An 18,423-nucleotide genomic window follows, 5' to 3' on the forward strand; every position below is an offset into this window, starting at 1 on the left:
ATGTAATTGGAATTTGTGTTTTTTTGGTGACAAAAAACTCTCATCCAATATGCACAAATATGAAACACTAGCGGTCAGCCAAAGTACAGAGAGCCTGGAGCTGTGATGTAGCAGTGACACTGCCCTGCTGGAGGGCACTTGGGAAGTGATTGTGGACAGATGTACAGCCATTCGATCAAATTATCATCAGAGTGCATTGAAGAAAGAAATCATTATAGCCTCTATGTATAAACTGTCTGTGCACAACTGTGATAGCCTCCAACAAAGCTTTAAACTCTAACATGAACTCAGGAGATGAATACTCTGAGAACGAAATTAAGACTAATCCAATTTGCAGACTGTCATATTTTGTAGCAACGGATTTGTTTTATATTTTTGAAGCTGGACATTGTGATTTCCATTTAAAAGCATGTCATGCAATTTTAAGTAGTTTTTTCCCCTTCTTCTATTTGACATTGTTGCCAGTTGCAATGTAAGTTCATGTTTGTTCACACCTGACATCTGTTTCAGCATGGTAGCACATTCCTCATTTGTGTTATTCGATGGGGATACACACCAACACACACAGTGAGATCCTATGTTTTATTCATAGGTGTCTTCAAATGCAAATACAGGCGACAAACTGTACCCTTTCCTAGCCATGTTACAAAATAACAAGCCACACACTACCGACCCCACAAACAAACAAGCACACAAAAGCTGAGTGTGTATGTGTATCAGATTTGAGCTCAATTTATAACTTGCTGATAACAGAAGGGTCATCAATGTCAGCCACTCACATTAGACACAAAATGGCATCCACAAATCTTTCCTTTCACCCTTTAATTCTCCTTTTTCACCTAATTCATCTTCAGGAGGACAAGACTCAGCTTCACCAGACACATTTTACTAGCATTTATTTTCAAGTCGGGCACATATTTGTAAGGCAATTTCCCCCCCAATTTGTTTTTATTACCTACTGTTAGTCCTGTACAGAACAGCAGAGGTCACTTTTTGTTTTTTGCTGACTTCAAATCAGCTGTTATCGGGTGTCATACAGGCTTAAGGGTAGTATGGCCCTGCTCTACCTTCTCATTGGCTCAGTTTTTGTTATAATCTATGGATAAACCAGAACACAGGAAAAAGGATAAAAGTGATACGCCTATAAAGAGTGACTTATTTAAACAAGAATCTTATTTTAGCCCAAACCATTTTTTTTCTTCCTAAATGAACCAAGTAGTTTTGTTGCACAAATCTCACCCTGTAGCTTCTCAACGTTAACGCAAATTAAACTTCAACTGTTTCACGATTAGTGGAAAGTGCAATTAGCTGTTTGCATTTTCCCATTTTTTTATCACAACTAATAACAGCCATTTATTGGGCTGATATTATTCAAAATTTGTATTTGGCACAACAATTATTTTCAATATAATAATAACCAAACTCCTTATGTGTATATAATAAAACACTTGAATATTTCAGCAATTCTAAAACCTTTATTTGTTTGTATTCAATCATCCTATTATCACACTGTATCTCTCAATTACACAGTAAGACTTCAATTCCTAACAGAAGCTGCAAGCCTAGGTTATAGGGGTGTAACGGTATCCGTACGGTTCCGTCACGGTTCGGACGTCACGGTTCGGCACATGCAGTCACACGACGAATACGCCTTTTTTTACGAGTGGGAAAAAAGTCTGTCACTGACTCAGGGCAGTATCCATTACAAAGAGATCTATGATCTCAATGGGACCAATCGGATTAAATAAAGGTTTGAAATTTAGTATGGCGATTTCAGATAACACACAGGAGCTAGAACCCACCTGCTTATTTTAAATCAGCTGTGTGGGAACATTTTGGGTTCCCTGTGGACTACAATAACGATGGAGTGCGAGTGGCGGATCGGACGAGGACGGTGTGTTGCCGTTTTTAGACAGCGGTGCGGTATGCTGATGGTAACACACGCCAAACATGCTAAATCATATCAGAAGACATCACCCAGATTTGCCCATCACCGGAGCCTGGCGAAAGACAGTAGCAGTTCAACAGCTTATTTTTAAGAAAAAATATTAGACTGCCAATCACAAGGACATAAATGATCCCGGTAAACACCAGTGCTGGTAACTCTACTTTGTAGGCCTCTAAAGTGTGCAAGTCTCATTACAATTAAACAACCCGAGGCTATACAATGCAAACAGATCTTTAAACAGATCAATACGAAACATAAATACCATCTCTGCACTACACTATATTAACTCTTATTTAGCATTTCTAGCATCTCTTTTCTGTTTCTGGCATGCATGTTCCTGTCTGCTTGATAAAGCCCTGTGCCACATAAATGTCCTCTTCCTTCCTCCTGACAGATATGCACATTAGCAGCTGTCTTAAGGGCTGAGATGTTCCATTAACAGCTTTTATCTTCAGGGACATTCAGTATATTTTAAGTTTGTAAATAAGAACATTTTAACAATTTTCTTTGAATTTCCGACCAGTAGAGTAGCAGGAAAAACAATTGGTGAACCTGTGAAAGTTAATTAATAATGAAAAATGTTCTATCGGCGTAGTGTGAACATCGAGATAACTTCAGTATTTTAAGTGTGAAGACCTTTTTATCATTAGAGCATGTCAAAAAATTAGCAGCTTTTGAATAAAATAGGTTTTCCTTCAGGGCCTGTTTACTAACTGAAGCCTTTAAATGTATTCCACATATGTAAACACACCCACTCATAGATGCACAATTTGCATCTGTAAGAGGTGCAGAGAATGCGCTAAATGCTACTGACACAGCGTTTGCATTACCGTCTAATGGAATCGTCATGTTTATGGTGAGATATGCATAATACATTTATCTTTACATAGATGCTGCTTTTTCAGTTTAGTGTTAGGCTTCTAGCTTCTGGGTTGGACAGGCAGTGGGGGAGAGACCGTGACAAAGGCTGGTACAACAGTGAAAAAGAGACGGGACACATCAAGTGAGAAAAAACAAGAGGAAGCTATATTAGTTCTCCCTTTTTTAGCTCATTACAATTCAATGTGCGTTACTGGCATGCATGTAAAGAACAATATCATCAAAGCAACCAGATCAAAGAATGTGTTAACATAAAATCCCTTTCGGCTCTTGGATGCGTCAGTGTGTTTGTTTCTGTTCCTTTTTGATCGAGGATTTGGACTGTTTGAATAAAGATATTTCATCAGTGTATTTCATGCATGTGGAGGTTTACCACTTAATTCATAATCCACATGCAGATTTCCCACAACTTGTATAACTAAAAAGGAGAGGTAAGACAAATTCATTGTTTAGCCACTGTGGCTATGAGGTAGGATCCAATCCGTAGGTCAGTGGTTTGATTCCCAGCCCCTGCAGTCAAGACGAAATGATATCCTTGGGAAACATTTTTAGAGACTTTTTGGTCCCAGTGGTATGTCCAACAGTGTTTGAATGTGTGTGAATGTTAGTCTACCTGAGCAGGAGGCCGCTGGCAGCCCCTGACTTTGTATGAATGTGTGTGAGTGGGTCATTGCTGACCTGTATATTTAAAAGTGCCATTAGTCATATAGGACTGGAAAAGTACTATACTGTATAAATGCAGTTAACTTACCATTTACCAATTTTTGCAATTATTTTTTAGCTTTAAAACTTGTGACTTGTCCACTAAAATACAATATTTTAAATTATTGGATGTCGGCCAGATGCCAATGTGGCAATAGGGAGTATTTTGAGAGTTACCCGGGCTAATACTTTTTCTTCAGTGCAGCAGTGGTTGTTTTTACTCTAACTAGAAACCTGAGAAACTGGAAACCATGTGCTACTATACAAAAACATTTGTTCGGTTGCTAACGGATCTTGGAACTAAACGGTTCAAAAATCATATTGTCACAGTTTAAATTATAATGGAAACAGCGTCTGAATCTCAGGTTAGTTTCCAATATTGTGTTTTTTTTATTAAATGCAGCAGTAATTTGTTCCATTGATAATTTGAACACTTCACAACTGTTAACAGTACGATTTAGATGGGCACCACCCTGCATATCACACTCATTATTACCTCTACATGATGAACAACTGAGTCAGAGTTGTTTTATTTGAATTTGATTGCATTATATGTCCTCAGTTTGAATGGATGGGTTTATTTCAGAAGTTCATGAATCCATGCCATTAAAAATACGTTTTTTCTTACGTCTTTCTAAATTTGACTATATTGTAGTAGATTTAACCATTCATTGCTTTGACAAATGTAATAATGGTTATGGTTTGGGGGACAAATAAGTCAAATGTGTGGGGTTCATAAAATGCTGGATGATTTGTGTGTGTGTGAGAGAGAGACACAGAGAGAGAGAGAGAGAGCCACAGGAGCATACAAGGAAAGGTAACCAAATCACTGGAGGAGAAAACAACATGCTGCAGGCTGGAGATGGATTGATGAGGAGGCGAGACACAGAGAGATGGATGGATGGATAAAAGGCTTTCCAGGCCTCAAGTTCAATGCTCAGTGGTCCGGTTTAGGTCAATGACTGAAAAACTCCTCCTGCATGACACACACACACACACACACACACACACACACACACACACACACACACACACACACAGAGAACTGATTGAATAAGTGGCAGATTCACTTAGATGAGAGGTTATAGGTAGGGCAGGTCCTGTGCATGTGTGGAAGAAAAAGAAAGAGAGATCAATGAGGTCCTTTTGTGTCTGGAGGTGAACTTGGGAGAATACACACAGCAAGGGCTACACACACACTCTCGCAATCTCACACACTGACACACAAAAAACAATTACCATCACCTTGAGCAGATTTTGGGACTTCAAAACAATTTTTTAAACACATTGCGTCAAACACATCACAAGTAACTTCAAGGATGGATGTACTGTGTTATCTATATCCTCCAGCAATGCTCCGTTACAAACACGACACCTTTATCCACAGAGCCTACCTGTCTTTTAAGTTTGTGCTTTAGTTCTGTTCTTGCACACCTGATCCAATTAAGAGCCATGATTGCATTAGGTGTGCTAACCTGGTGGAAAAATGTGGCTTTATGACACTATGTCACAAAAAAAACATTTTAGTATTTATTATTATTATGTGGAGTCGAGACTCTGGGTACCTGATAATTGTAATTCCAATATTGACTTGCCTGTTAACCACTCTTCAGTAATCTTCTGAGGAAAATTAGTGGCTTTTAGGCTTCTGAATGCTAGCCGCTATGTTTGCCTGCTAGCTTGTGTGTCTTTTGTTTGATCCTGGGCAAGTATGGTGTCAATGTTCTTTTTTTGTCAGAGTCTGTTGAAAAAAAACAATGCTTGCTACGACTGACACAAAAGAGCAGTACAAATTGTGACCCGCAATTCCAAAATCAATAGCATAACTGAAAATGCTAAAACAATGTAGGGCTAACAGGAACTGTAGAGTAGGGAGGGACATCATTATTTGTGGTTATCCTTTTCAAATGAGACAATCAATTAGTCCAGTAAAAGAACATATTCAAAATGTAGACAATGTTGTGTTTTTAATCTCTTCAGGAACTCAACATACTGCATGAAAGTGTCCATGTCGATGACTGTGGACGAGAGCGATGAGGGGAAATGCTTCAGCAGCAAAATCCGACACGTGGAGAAAGCCGAAATAACCCACAACAAAATGATCATCTGTCCTGATATAGGGGACTATTTGGCTCCATACAAGCAGCCACAGATGACCTGGTATAAGGTAAGACACAGAAAAAGACTCAAGACATCTTTTATTCTTCTGTAGTCTGTTCCACTTCATCAGCATGTGTCTCTTCTCAGGAGTGTGAACGGGTTGAATGGAGAAGCTCCATCATTGTTAACACTACACACGTCTGGATTCCTGAGGTGGAGGAGGGTGACGGGGGAAATTACACCTGTGAGTTACAGTATGGCTCCAGACATGTGCGACGAACGACTCAGCTCAAAGTCACAGGTAGGACACGGTGCATGGATGTATGGATGAATGCTCCCATAACTTGAGCAATATCATGTGGCGTCTTTCTGCATGGATTGGTGGATGGATCCTTGAAAAATAGAATGAGAAATTAAAGAGTTTAGGACAGAAAACAATTGAGAGAGGAAGCATTGGACCTAAGGATTGGAATTAAAAATTGAATGATATTGATTAATCCTCAGGAAAGCCTTCACCTGGATCTAGACACAGCAAGGGGAATCTAACCAGAGGGCCTGAGGCTGTAGTCCTGCTCATAGAGGGTCAGGAGTTCACAGATGTGTCGTGGGCCTAGGCCTAATGTACCATTTAATGTATGATTATTACAATTTTGAAACCAATTCTGAAAGCTAGTGAAGGGAGGCACAAATTGAATTATTGTGGGCAAGCTTGCTTGAATTTGTTAAGCTTATTGCTGCAATGTGAAGTTATTACAATAAAGAGAAGGAGATCTCTGGTGTGAACCTGAATATATATCAAATGTGATTGAATGGCATAAAATAAAGGCATGGTAAAGTTGCCTTATGAAGTGACAAAGAGGAGGTCACTGATTCATATTGGTTGCAATTTGTTGTGAATAAAATGAAGGAACATCAGACATTCAGCAATAAATCTGATCAAGGCTGTAAATGACATGTACAAGATTGGGATTTCCCGCTGATGTTATTGGTAAATAAGTTTGGTGGTGTTCAATTTATTTTTGCTAGAGATGTTGCTGAGAGTAAACAAAACACTAGAGTGGTCTTCCAATTGAGCCATGTGGCACACCACACATGACAAAGGAATACAACAAGATATGATAGGATGAAATAGAATGGCTACAGATAATGCAGATATGATTGGATGGGGCCTCTGTAATACTGTTTGACAGTGCAAACATGTACATTGTAAAAGTATGGAGTGTCTATTGGGTCATCCAGACTCAGAAAGCATAAGCAAAGGTGGAAAGAGTACTTAGATCTTGTACTTAAGTAAAAGTAAAAATACCCCAGTGTAGAAATACTCAGTTTGACCCTGCTTTCAACATGTTATTTAAGTAAAATTACAACAGTACTAGCGTCAAAATGATATTTAAAGGGAACCTATCATGCAAAATGCACTTTTGTACGTCTTTTATACATGAATATGTGTCCCTGGTGTGTCAGGGAACTCACCAAGTGTCAGAAAACACAACCCTCTCTCTTTTCCTCCATACCCAAATCTCTAAAAACGGAGCTGCAACGGAGCTGATTATTATTTGAATTTTTCTGACATCAGAAAAGGGGTGCTCCGCCTATATGGGCAACTCTCCACCTATCAGGGGAATGAGAGACCGCTCGAAAGCGCTGGAGACGCTGTAGTACATATGCCAGGCCTGTAGGTGGCGCTGTAGTCTGCCTCAAACGCAGAATCAACCCTTACAAAAACAGGGCTGGAAAAGAGCAAATAGAGCGAAATGAGGCATGGCTAAAATGCATGATCTGTTTGGTATTTTGAAAAAAAAACTTCACAGACAGGTTTTATATAGGTATGGCCCTACAATATATGTTTCAAATAGCATGATAGGTCCACTTTAATGTAAAATAAGAACTCATTATGCAGAACGATTACTTTCAGAATAATATATATGTGTAACGATAATATGTTTTTGCTTGACAGCTTGAAAATTTACCCAAGGTAAAACTAAACGTGTTGATTATATTTGATATACATCATGTCTCGCTGTCCTTCGTGGGAATTTTTGGTTCTCTGTAAATATTATTAATATGGTCTGGATGTAAGTGCCCTGAGATAACTTATGTTATGATTCGGCACTATATAAATAAATTGAATAAAATGTATATATGTGCATTATACCCCTAAGAGTACTTTCGGGTAAACTGACAAATGAAAGAGAGTGGGCTCAAACCAAATGCAGGAATATGTACTTTGTCCGCTTTTAATATGCAATGGATCTCTCAGTGACTCCAGAGCATCCATTATTTTTGACAGATGCCCAGACTCAGCAGTACATCATTCATCATTACTACAGCACTTTTAAAGTTTCATTTTTGCACAATACAACTCTACTCTATAACAGCAGAGTGCTTTTACATTCTTGGCACCATTTTGGGTATTCGCTCTATTTGCTTTAACCCCAGATTAAACATACATTGTGTCAAGCTGCAGTAGCTTTGGTAACTCAACTTTAACTCGGCAATCCCATCAGCACTTTTTCACTGTGTCAGAGTGTGGGTAGGAGAGGGGGGGCTGCTTTCTCTGAGTGTGAGCTTGTGTTTTTTATTGTGCCATGTGCAATATGCATTTTGATATGATATGACAACATAGAGTTTCTACATAGAAAATGTGTGTTATTCCAGTATTTCCTACATATTGCAATGTGATGTGGTAGGTTGTATAGTGTGAAAACAGATATGTCTTGAACAATATTCACTTAGAGTATGCTGTCTTGCATTAAGGTCTCCATGTCTATTACATGTTAATACCCAGAACCAAACTCTTTCATCTTGCACTTCGTGATCTGGTTCAGATATATATACGGAAACCTTTTGTTGTCGATGCAAACTTAATTTGTCAAGGAATTATTCAGAAGCACTTTCCCCTCAGATGCCTTCATCTACTCTCCTGTGGAGGAAGATAAGATGGGAAATCACATTTTTTCCCCGTGAGTTTATTTTTTGAAGAAGGAAATAGATTTTGCCGGCTCCCATGTTGTGACATCTTATATATATTATACTTGTCCTCTTGCATGCAGAGCTCAAAGGATGTAATGTTCAATAATGTTAAGTCAACAGATATTACTGCAGAAAGGTTTACAGTACTGTAGGTTTTGTTAAAATGCTTCATTCAAGGGTACAATGTTATTTTGTTACAGCCAAAGAATGACATTCTGGCAAAAAACAGGTTGTTGAGATACTGTATATACGGAAGCTGGTTTAAAAATGCAGCTGTAATTATTTTTCCTATATTTTTGTTGACTAGTTTTGACTTACTTCCCCCAAAAACAATTTAAGTTGTCATAAGGATTATTTGTAATATCATATTTACAATGTGGAGGCTCACATGTTGTTCCTCAAACTTACGATTGCCTAACTGGTCAGGGTATAGTGTTTTGGTGAACCTTCAAGTCGTTGTTAAATGAAACTTAATTTGAACAAAGAATATTTCACACATTACTGCATCTTTGATATATTTCCAAATTATGAAGAAAATTCAAGTACCTTCCAATTGTCGCTTCTTAGGGTCCATTCACACCTAATAGTCTGCTCTCTGGTGCGCACCAGACCATAGTTTTTTACATTGTTTCATTTTTCAGAAGGTTCGGTTTGCGTTCACACGGGCAAAAGTCAAACGGACTATAAACTTTAAACACAAGTTATGTGCTCGGAAATGCTGTTCAACCATTGGTCAGATATTAAGGGGGTAAAAACGCAAATCCCGGCAATTTCTAGCGGATCCTTCGCCATGGAGCATCGGCACTTTGGGCAGGTTATTCTCATGCTGCTGTTAATCTGGAGATCAACAGACACTAGCGGCCCGCGCATATGATTATATAATCAGACAACGTCCGTTAAAAAACATTATTACATGGCTTTGTTGAATACTCGATTCTGATTAGTCAATTCAGAACACGTGACACGTTGTTAATCCAGAACAGACAGACCGCTGTCAAGGATTTATTGACTGTTGTTAAGGACGCTCACATCTGCACAAAGAAGTCCGTTAAATTCTGCTTTATACAGTTTGGCTGAAAAGCAAACTGCCTGCAGTTTGCTTTTCTAACTGACAAGACAAGAGCGACAAGAAAACAGCGGAAAAGTAACGGGCAGAAACCCTCCTTTCTACGCAGCGGTCCAGACCAGAAGTTGTGCTAGACTTTTTCCCTGCCCATCATTTTGATGGACAGGATCTTAAAATTTCCACCAAAATTCAGTATTACCCGTCGGCTTTTCAGACTCTGGGGGAGAGGGGAGAGAGAGAACTGTCAACCGGCGGTGGGGGGCCGGGGGAGAGCACGGTCGTGAACTGTCAACGAGGGCGGGGCGCATGCTCGTGAACTGTTAGCGCCGTGTTATGCATTCCCACTGCACCTCGCGGGAGTGCGCACAACGTAAAGTCAAAACTCACAGACATTTCAATGATTTGTAGGGCAAAGTTGGGTTTTGAAACGGTATCACTTCCTTTTTGGCAGGCATGCCAAATGCACCGGAGCCTCGCTGCGGGGAAACTTTGGCGCTGTTCCGAGTTTGTTCTAATCCGTCAAAATGACGGACTGCTTTCAGATTTTTCCGTCATTGTTAAACAAAATCCGTCATAGACGGAAAATATTTGGTTAACGCGACCTCTGCCTGAGACACAGTGTCGTGAAAAAAAAAAGCCCCCGCCAAGGGGGGCTTTGGGGCTTAGTACAGTAGGGGCTTTTATTATTTCGTCGTTTTTATTGTATTTTTTTTCACTCAATTGTATTTGTATTTTATATTCTATCTTGTGATCTTGTAATCATATATTTTTATATTTTCATTCATGTTTGTTTATCTGTAAAAACCCAATTTGACTTGGTTAGTATGTGTTACATGACAACTGATTGTTCCATTGTACTTCACAAAAAACATTTATGAATAATTTGGATTCTTTTTTAAAGAAAACATATTTCAAAATTGGTTTTAGTAACATGGGTTGTGTGTTTTTATACTACTGTTTATCTCAGCTCATTGTTTGGGTCGGGTGGCCATCATCTCTTTCCATCCAAAGGTTTGCTACCTACCAGGGTACTACTGAAGTGGACCGGTTGGTCAATGTGGGCCAGTCAGATAAGTCACTAGCACCCCCCCCGTCGACAACGTACTAGCGGTATTTACTTGCGGCACCGAGGTGGGCCGGTGGTACCGAAGCGGGCCGGTCGAGAGTCCCGGGCTGATTTCTAGTCCTAGTCCGCCCCTGCTACATACCAACAATAAATGGCCATCAAAATAGTCCCCTGGTGCACAAAGTGGAGCATTGATAGCTAAAGAGTCAGATATTTTTGTTATGAGTTGGAGGATACCAAAACAGAGCTTAAATTAGAGTTTATAATAGACTTGTATTTGCCATGACTAAAAATAAATGAAAATGCTGCTGCTCCTTATTTGCTAGATTAGTAAAAAAGCATTTGTGAACGAGATAAAATAAGCTATAGCCTACTATATCAATGTTGTGTCTACAGCTAACTACAAATACATTAATTACAGATGGTTGTCCCTGACATATCGTATCTAGAAATATCGACAGCCCGGGTACATGGGGCAAAGGAGTCAACAATAGAGATGTGGACTTCGCTCATTGTGAACCTCAAGAGCATATTAGGATAACTATCTAATGGGGATGGTGATCTGGATGGGTGGGTGGGGAGGTACGTCACTGGGTTTTGTTTCTTTCTTTAGTTTTGTGCTGTTTTTTGTACTGTATTGCATTTTATGTTATTGATTGTACCATTTGTTTAATCAATTAAAAACATTTTGATCACACACAAAAAATAAATTAAACCAGTTTTCAGGTTAGGGGATTTCCAAAATGTTACCCATGCTACTGTATAATCCTGCTTTGGAGGGTTTAGGGTTAGGGCTAGCAAATTATTGTGCACCATGATGCTGTTGGATACATTTGAATGTAAGGACGGATGACGGCAGTTGTTACATAGGAAATCGATGCAACACAATTTAAATTTAAAGCAATTGTGTCATTTTATGAGTGATTAAAGTTGTCTATAAACCGCTTAAAGCTAACAACAGTGATAGAGTGTGAGATATTTCAGATTGTCTTATTCCATTTATTCTGATTGAATTTTCTGGATATGAGTTGCTCATATTTATTAAACCAATGCCACACAATTCTGCTAATCGCAAAGAACATTTGGATTGATGAATCGATGGTGTTCCCCTTTAAGAATCACACAGTGCTTCTGCACGGTGGACTATTCTTATTTTAATTAAAGGTTTGAGTGACACCATGATCATCTCATGCCAGAAAACTTTTATTTCGTGAATTCTAATCTGAACCCTGCCACGAAGAATGAGCCGGCTCACGCTGGCTTCTTAACTGCTGACACTGCCGGTCAACGAGTTGGTTTTCTCCTCTCCGCGGGTGTTTCTCAACTTGAAATGGATAGCATTGGCAGGACTTAAATTGGTGGCATTTTGTGGTCTTTAAAAAAAGGGGACTCATTAAAACTAGCCCAGAGAAGCCTTCAAGTTTCTTCCATCATTATATGTAACGGCAGATAAGAGAAGTATAATTATAGATCTGGGTAACTTGTGTTGTCAATTTAAAAGTGATGGAGCCGCATAATCCTCAACCTTGTAATTGGCCGATGGCCCCTGCAGCGTCATTCCTGTTTTTAATGAGTGTTAGCCTCAGCAGAGGTACTCGCAGAGTGCATCGCTGCTGATAGTAGGCATGATACTTCTGTTTTAAATCACCCAGTGCTTTTCTTGGCACTTTCAAGTCTTGCTACCTATTTTGTTGAATATGACTTACATTACTCTATAAATATCTTTGAATTATACATTTTAACTGGAATACACTTTGCAAGTCCACAGGTATAATACAAGATTTCTTCTGATGTTGTATTTTTTTTTTTTGCTTTCATGAGCTAATGTGATTTTGTCGCTAAATATTATGTACATTTCGAGTGCCTCCTCTGAACACTTAATTTTGCTTTTGAAACTCTGTTAATAAAGTAATCAATCAACACAGATGGATATTAGGGTGCAGTACTAAAGAAGTATCCCAATCTTTAAAGTAAAAATATGTAATTTGGATGTATATTTGTCTCTGTAAAAGTGTAGAAGTAAAAAGTAACATTATATGGAAATACTCAAGAAAACAAGTACAAGTACTTTCAAATCTGCCCAAAAAAGCCATAGTTATTTTTACTCAACAATACAGTAAGATTTTACGGTTGTTTTGTTGTTCAAGTAACCCGCAGAGATAGGTTTGTGTGTGTTTATAGTAAAACTGATAGTATCTTCTAAAGGAAATAACAACAGCAGTCAGTGATACAAGTACTAGACCCTCCAGAAAAACGCGATTCTGCGATCACAGAATTTACCGCATAATCAGCAAAATGGCGCAGATTTTAAAAAAGCCGCATATTTATCAAAAGGCCGCATAATCCCCGCATTTTTCCACAGAAGTTGAGGGCAAAAAAAGTTAACTCATCTTGACCAAGCGGCAAACTCTGGGGAAGAGCCGGGACGCCAATGCGGAAGTGCCTCAAACTGCAGTTCATCTAGTGGCCAGTAGGAACATTCTGCAGAAGGGAGCAATTTCCATAGACCCCAATGTTAAAATGCCCAACTTTAGAGCAGAATTAAACATGTTTACATCGTGGTTCAAAAAACCATATTCTCTGTATAGTTAGATCCCCCCTTCATGAATATGGATTGGGGGGGTGAATTTTTTCTCAACTCATCTGTTTAATTAATATTAAGCCTTAAAGCTTTTGCATAAATTAGGGCGTGGTCACTTTGATGGACATGTACATGCCTCACTGTTAGCAGTAACTTGGTATGCATGTATTTCATGTTAGCTTAGCTTCTTAGCCTGAGCTAGCTCTGTTTACTTCCAGTTCGGAGGCAGCAGGTCCCGCCTCGGCTCCGCCTCTTTGCCCTTATTTGGAGCAGGCGGGATTAGACTCTGACGTAGCTGTCAATGACAGCTACGTCAGAGTCTAATCCCGCCTGCTCCAAATAAGGGCAAAGAGGCGGAGCCGAGGCGGGACCTGCTGCCTCCGAACTGGAAGTAAACAGAGNCAGAAGTTGGAGTACCAAACACTGACTCCAGGTACTCATCTGAGTACCTCACTGAGAAAGTTATGTGCACCCCTGAGTGTAAAGTATCCTACTTTAAAATATTAAATAATGCAAGTCTGGAAAAAGTAAGAGATTGAAAATATTCTTTGGATTTCTCTGCAGTTTTATCTTTTTAATACAAGAATAAAAACTGTGCCGTTTCTTTTTTTTATACCTTATAAAATGTATATATTAATACAGGATGGAATCAAAACATTAGCCAAACCTGAACAGGTGACTGTGGTCAGTAAGGTAAACAGACGAGCAGGTTGTAGAGCAATAAATCACGCCTCTTGGTTTAAAACATCAAAATCATCAGGTTGACGTTGTTTTATATACGTTTAAGAAGGTTTGTACCTAGTTGTGTTTGAAATACAATAATAAGAATTCGTTCCTTCATTCCGGCCACGGCTGTAATTTTAACGCCACAGAGTAACGCTGGACATCCCGGTTGAGGTTGGCTGACTTCGCTTACATTCATGATTAACGTCTGTAACGTGTCTTTAAAAGACCATTTGGGATGGAATTATTATATGCTGGATTATTTTTACACTTTTTGTCGTGTTGGAGCGCTAAGTGTAGCTGGCTCCTTCGTTTTCCTCTTCTTTTCACAAAGACTTATGGGTTTCTGCTCTGCTTTCGCTGTAATGGGAGTGGGCATCGGCCTCCAAGTCTGCCCAGTCTAAAGTATAGAGACAAATTGCATTACATCAGTACTGAGTGATGGCCGTCAAATCATCACTAGGACTTTAGTTAGTGTACACCCTTAAAAGTTAAAGGGGACCTATCATGCAAAATGCACTTTTTGATGTCTTTTTTACATAAAGATGTGTCCCCGGTGTGTCAGGGAACTCACGCAGCGTCAGAAAATAAAACCCTCTCTCTTTTCCTCCGTACCCAAATCTCTAAAAACGGGGCTACAACGGAGCTGACTTGCGTCCGATATGACGTAATATCGGAAATGTAGGCTGGCTTTACACCCACGGGCCTATCAGAAAGTGGCTATCAGAAACAATGCCCGACTGTTTTGGACGTAATATGGTCGGTGCATGTTTACATTAGCATCGCTAACACTCAGAGCTAACCTGTACTGGAGAGCATGTGTGTGAAGAAGCAGGAAATAAAAAGGAACTCACCTTGTGGTATAACCGGCAAGAGAGAAAGCCTTTGAGCTCCATACTGTTTCAGAAATACTCCTTGATAATCCATGATATGGTGTTTCATCACGGCAGTATTTAGTTTAGACAGTAGCTGCCGGGTCCCGCATGAGCTCAGCCCCCTCCTTTTTTATTTTTTATCAATCTTTTTTTTTTTTAAAGCTTTATACTCAAAATCGGCACTTTTGAAACAGGAAGTGAAATAGAGGGATATGAGGCATGGCTAGAATGGGTGATCTGTTTGGTATTTTGAGCAAAACACTTCATAGACATATTTTTTATATATTTGTATATGTCTGAGACCTATGCTATTGCCTAAAAATAGCATGATAGCTCCACTTTAAATATCATCTGCTCTGGTCTCTTCATGTTTTATATGACATATTTGTGTGTGTTCCTGCAGCAGCAGAAGATTGGGGTGGACAAACGAGAGTGTTGCCTGCTGGAGATCAGACAGACAGAAGAGAAATACTCGGATACACTGCAATCTATATTACAGGTGAGCACAAGATCACTGTCTGACGAAAGATATGCATGTTCACACACATAAATCACACGGAATAAGTCAATCACACACACAAGCATACATTAATTTTGACTAACAGCTTTTTTCTCTTGCAGCACTTTATGAAGCCTCTTCAAAAGTTTCTCCAGGAGCAAGACATTGAGAGTATCTTCATCAACATAGAGGTACGAGAGGAGTAACAGTGTATGTTCACCTTCATGTATCAAGCCTTGTTTACATGTTTTTATGTGAACGTGTATTTGTAGGAGTTGGCCAACACTCATCGTACAATGTTGGCAGAGGTCCGGAGCTCCATCCTAGATTATGGAGCCAAGAACCTGTACCAGGTGTTTCTGAGCTACAAGGAAAGGTACAACACACAAACACCACCACACACTCACACCACAAATACACGTATGTTGTCTTGTGTTCTTATATACTCTCCCCCCCCCAGGCTATTACTGTACGGTCATTACTGTAGTCAGGTGGAAACTGCAACAAAAACCCTGGATAAGCTTTCGACTACAAGAGAGGACATCAGAATGAAACTGGAGGTGAGGAAGACTTTCAAACACAGCAGCACAGGGGAAGTATAATTCTGCACAGAGCAGAAGTGTTTTTTGATTAAGGTACTGTATGGAGTGGTTTCGGGTTGTTAACGGTTCATAATTGTACTGATTTATTCTGAACTAAGAAGATCATTATTATAATGATCTTCAGGGGAAAAGCTCTCTGGGCAGTGGTGGATCTTTTTGTTTAAGTACTGCATTTGGCCACAAGGAAAACAGGAGGGAAGGCCGGGTTTGTTGCACAACATCATCTAAACACAACATCTGTGGTTACTGCAGAAGTTTACTTCCTGTTTTCTCTCTCTTATTCTCTCCCAGGAGTGTTCAAACAGAGCAAATAGTCGACGGTTTTCTCTCAGAGATTTACTCATGGTCCCTATGCAGAGGGTCCTCAAATATCACCTGCTGTTACAGGTGTGTGTGTGTGTGTGTGTGTGTGTGTGTGTGTGTGTGTGTGTGTGTGTGTGTGTGTGTGTGTGTGTGTGTGTGTGTGTGTGTGTGTGTGTGTGTGTGTGTGTGTGTGTGTGTTCGATCTTCCAGTCTATCTATTAATCCTCTGTTTGTGCTCCAGGAGCTGCTGAAGCACACCACTGACGCTGCAGATAAGGAGAACCTCCGCACAGCTCTTGATGCCATGAGAGTAAGTATCTATGTATACTGTACAAAATTAAATTAAAATCCCCAATTAGATGATACATTTAAAAAAAGCTCAGGTCTCAATTAAACGCAGGTAAATATGAACATGTTACACATTGGAGGAGCCTGTGACCTGAGTTTTTCATTGCCATATCTACACTGTAGCTAACGTGCTAATGACTATAAAGCATTGATAGGTCAGAGATTCTCCACAATTCATATGTTAATTTCCTTTTACAAAAATCATGAGCAATAGTGAAATTAATTCAGTTTATTGGCATGGTAAACCAAAGAGACTGTCTTTGAAGCGTACTTAAAGTCTGAATATGTGTCTGTTCCTCACAATTTAACATCTTATTCATTAAAAAAAAGTACATAGGATTTAAATGTGGTGATGTCAAGTCCATTGTGTCCACTGTTTGCTAAATTAACCATATTTAAACTAGGCAACAATATTTAGTTTTATTCCTGCACCATGTTGTTAATGACCTTGCTCCCCACCTTTCTTTGTTCATAGTTTTCACCTCTTTCCCTTAATGTCTGAGTTTGTAGGAAAGATATTAAAGGCCTGTCGTATCTAGTGACCTTTCCCACATTTGAATATGTTCAAAGATAGTAAATACCTTGGCTAATAATTGTAGATTTACAGTATTTAGGATATAACATTCTTCCATGTGTGTGTGTTTGCAGGACTTGGCGCAGTGTGTGAACGAGGTGAAGCGAGACAATGAGATCATCCGACAGATAACAACTTTCCAGTTGTCGATAGAAAACATGGTGAGGTTACATGTTTCACTTTTAATGTCTTTATTTTTTAATTAGATGTCTTTCTTCCTGGCCACGCTCACTGTCCTCTGCTCTTCAGACTCAGTCTCTAGCTCTCTATGGTCGCCCTAAGATCGACGGAGAGCTGAAGATCTGCAGTCCTGAGAAAAAGTCTAAACAGGACAGGTGTGTGTGGTATTAGTCTCAGCGTGTTTTGTATTCATTTCAATTCCATGTATGTGATGTTTAGTTTAATCTGTGTGTTTGGTTGTCCTTCAGGTATGCATTCCTCTTCGACAAGGCCATGTTCATCTGTAAGAAGAAGGGCGGAGAGACGTTTGAGCTAAAGGAGATCGTTGAACTACAGCACTACCAGATACGAGACGAAGCGGCAGGAGAAAAGGACAACAAGAAGGTCTTTCTGCTACTCTGTGACATCAGGCACACCACACAGTTCATCCATTAGGCGTGCGTAGAGCTAACAGTGTGTGTGTTGGTCCACAGTGGTCCTATGTGTTCCTCCTGCTGGACTGCTACGGGAAGTGTGGATACGACTTGTTCTTCAAAACCAGAGAACTGAAGAAGAAATGGCTGGAGCAGTTTGAGATGGCTCAGTAAGTTACACACATGCACACACACATGGAAATACACACTCTGAATTCTGGACACATATGAGACTAAAAAGGATCTCCCCTCTCTCTCCTCTCTCCCTCTCTCTCCCTCTCTCTCCTCTCTCCCTCTCTCTCCTCTCTCTCCCTCTCTCTCCCTCTCTCTCCTCTCCCTCTCTCTCAATTCAATTAAATTCAATAGCTTTATTAGCATGACCATATTTACATACAGCATTGCCAAAGCTCTGTATAGTTGCAACATCTATAGAAAAATACACACAAATAACAAATAAACAGAAATAAACAAACTGCAAAGAACTACAGGATTACAGATTCATTTCATTCAGATAATACGTTAATACAAAATAGAATATGATATATATATATATATATACACAAGATATATAAGATTTGAGACCTGGTGTCT

At 39.5% G+C, this 18,423-nt stretch overlaps 1 protein-coding gene across 1 annotated transcript in view; it reads left to right on the plus strand.

The window, feature by feature from the left end:
• The window catches only part of LOC104966270 (proto-oncogene vav-like), a 31,963-nt gene that overhangs the window by 12,006 nt on the left and 1,534 nt on the right, over positions 1–18,423 (plus strand). Inside the window, exons 4-14 of the mRNA XM_010795453.1 lie at positions 9,786–9,795; positions 15,317–15,412; positions 15,535–15,603; positions 15,685–15,788; positions 15,873–15,972; positions 16,306–16,401; positions 16,559–16,627; positions 17,314–17,400; positions 17,489–17,574; positions 17,668–17,803; positions 17,893–18,002. Of these exons, the coding sequence (XP_010793755.1) occupies positions 9,786–9,795; positions 15,317–15,412; positions 15,535–15,603; positions 15,685–15,788; positions 15,873–15,972; positions 16,306–16,401; positions 16,559–16,627; positions 17,314–17,400; positions 17,489–17,574; positions 17,668–17,803; positions 17,893–18,002 (963 nt within the window). The remainder of the gene's footprint in view (positions 1–9,785; positions 9,796–15,316; positions 15,413–15,534; positions 15,604–15,684; positions 15,789–15,872; positions 15,973–16,305; positions 16,402–16,558; positions 16,628–17,313; positions 17,401–17,488; positions 17,575–17,667; positions 17,804–17,892; positions 18,003–18,423) is intronic.

This window comes from Notothenia coriiceps, unplaced genomic scaffold (assembly GCF_000735185.1).
Source record: "Notothenia coriiceps isolate Sejong01 unplaced genomic scaffold, NC01 NC01_scaffold00037246, whole genome shotgun sequence".
NCBI lineage: Eukaryota > Metazoa > Chordata > Actinopteri > Perciformes > Nototheniidae > Notothenia > Notothenia coriiceps.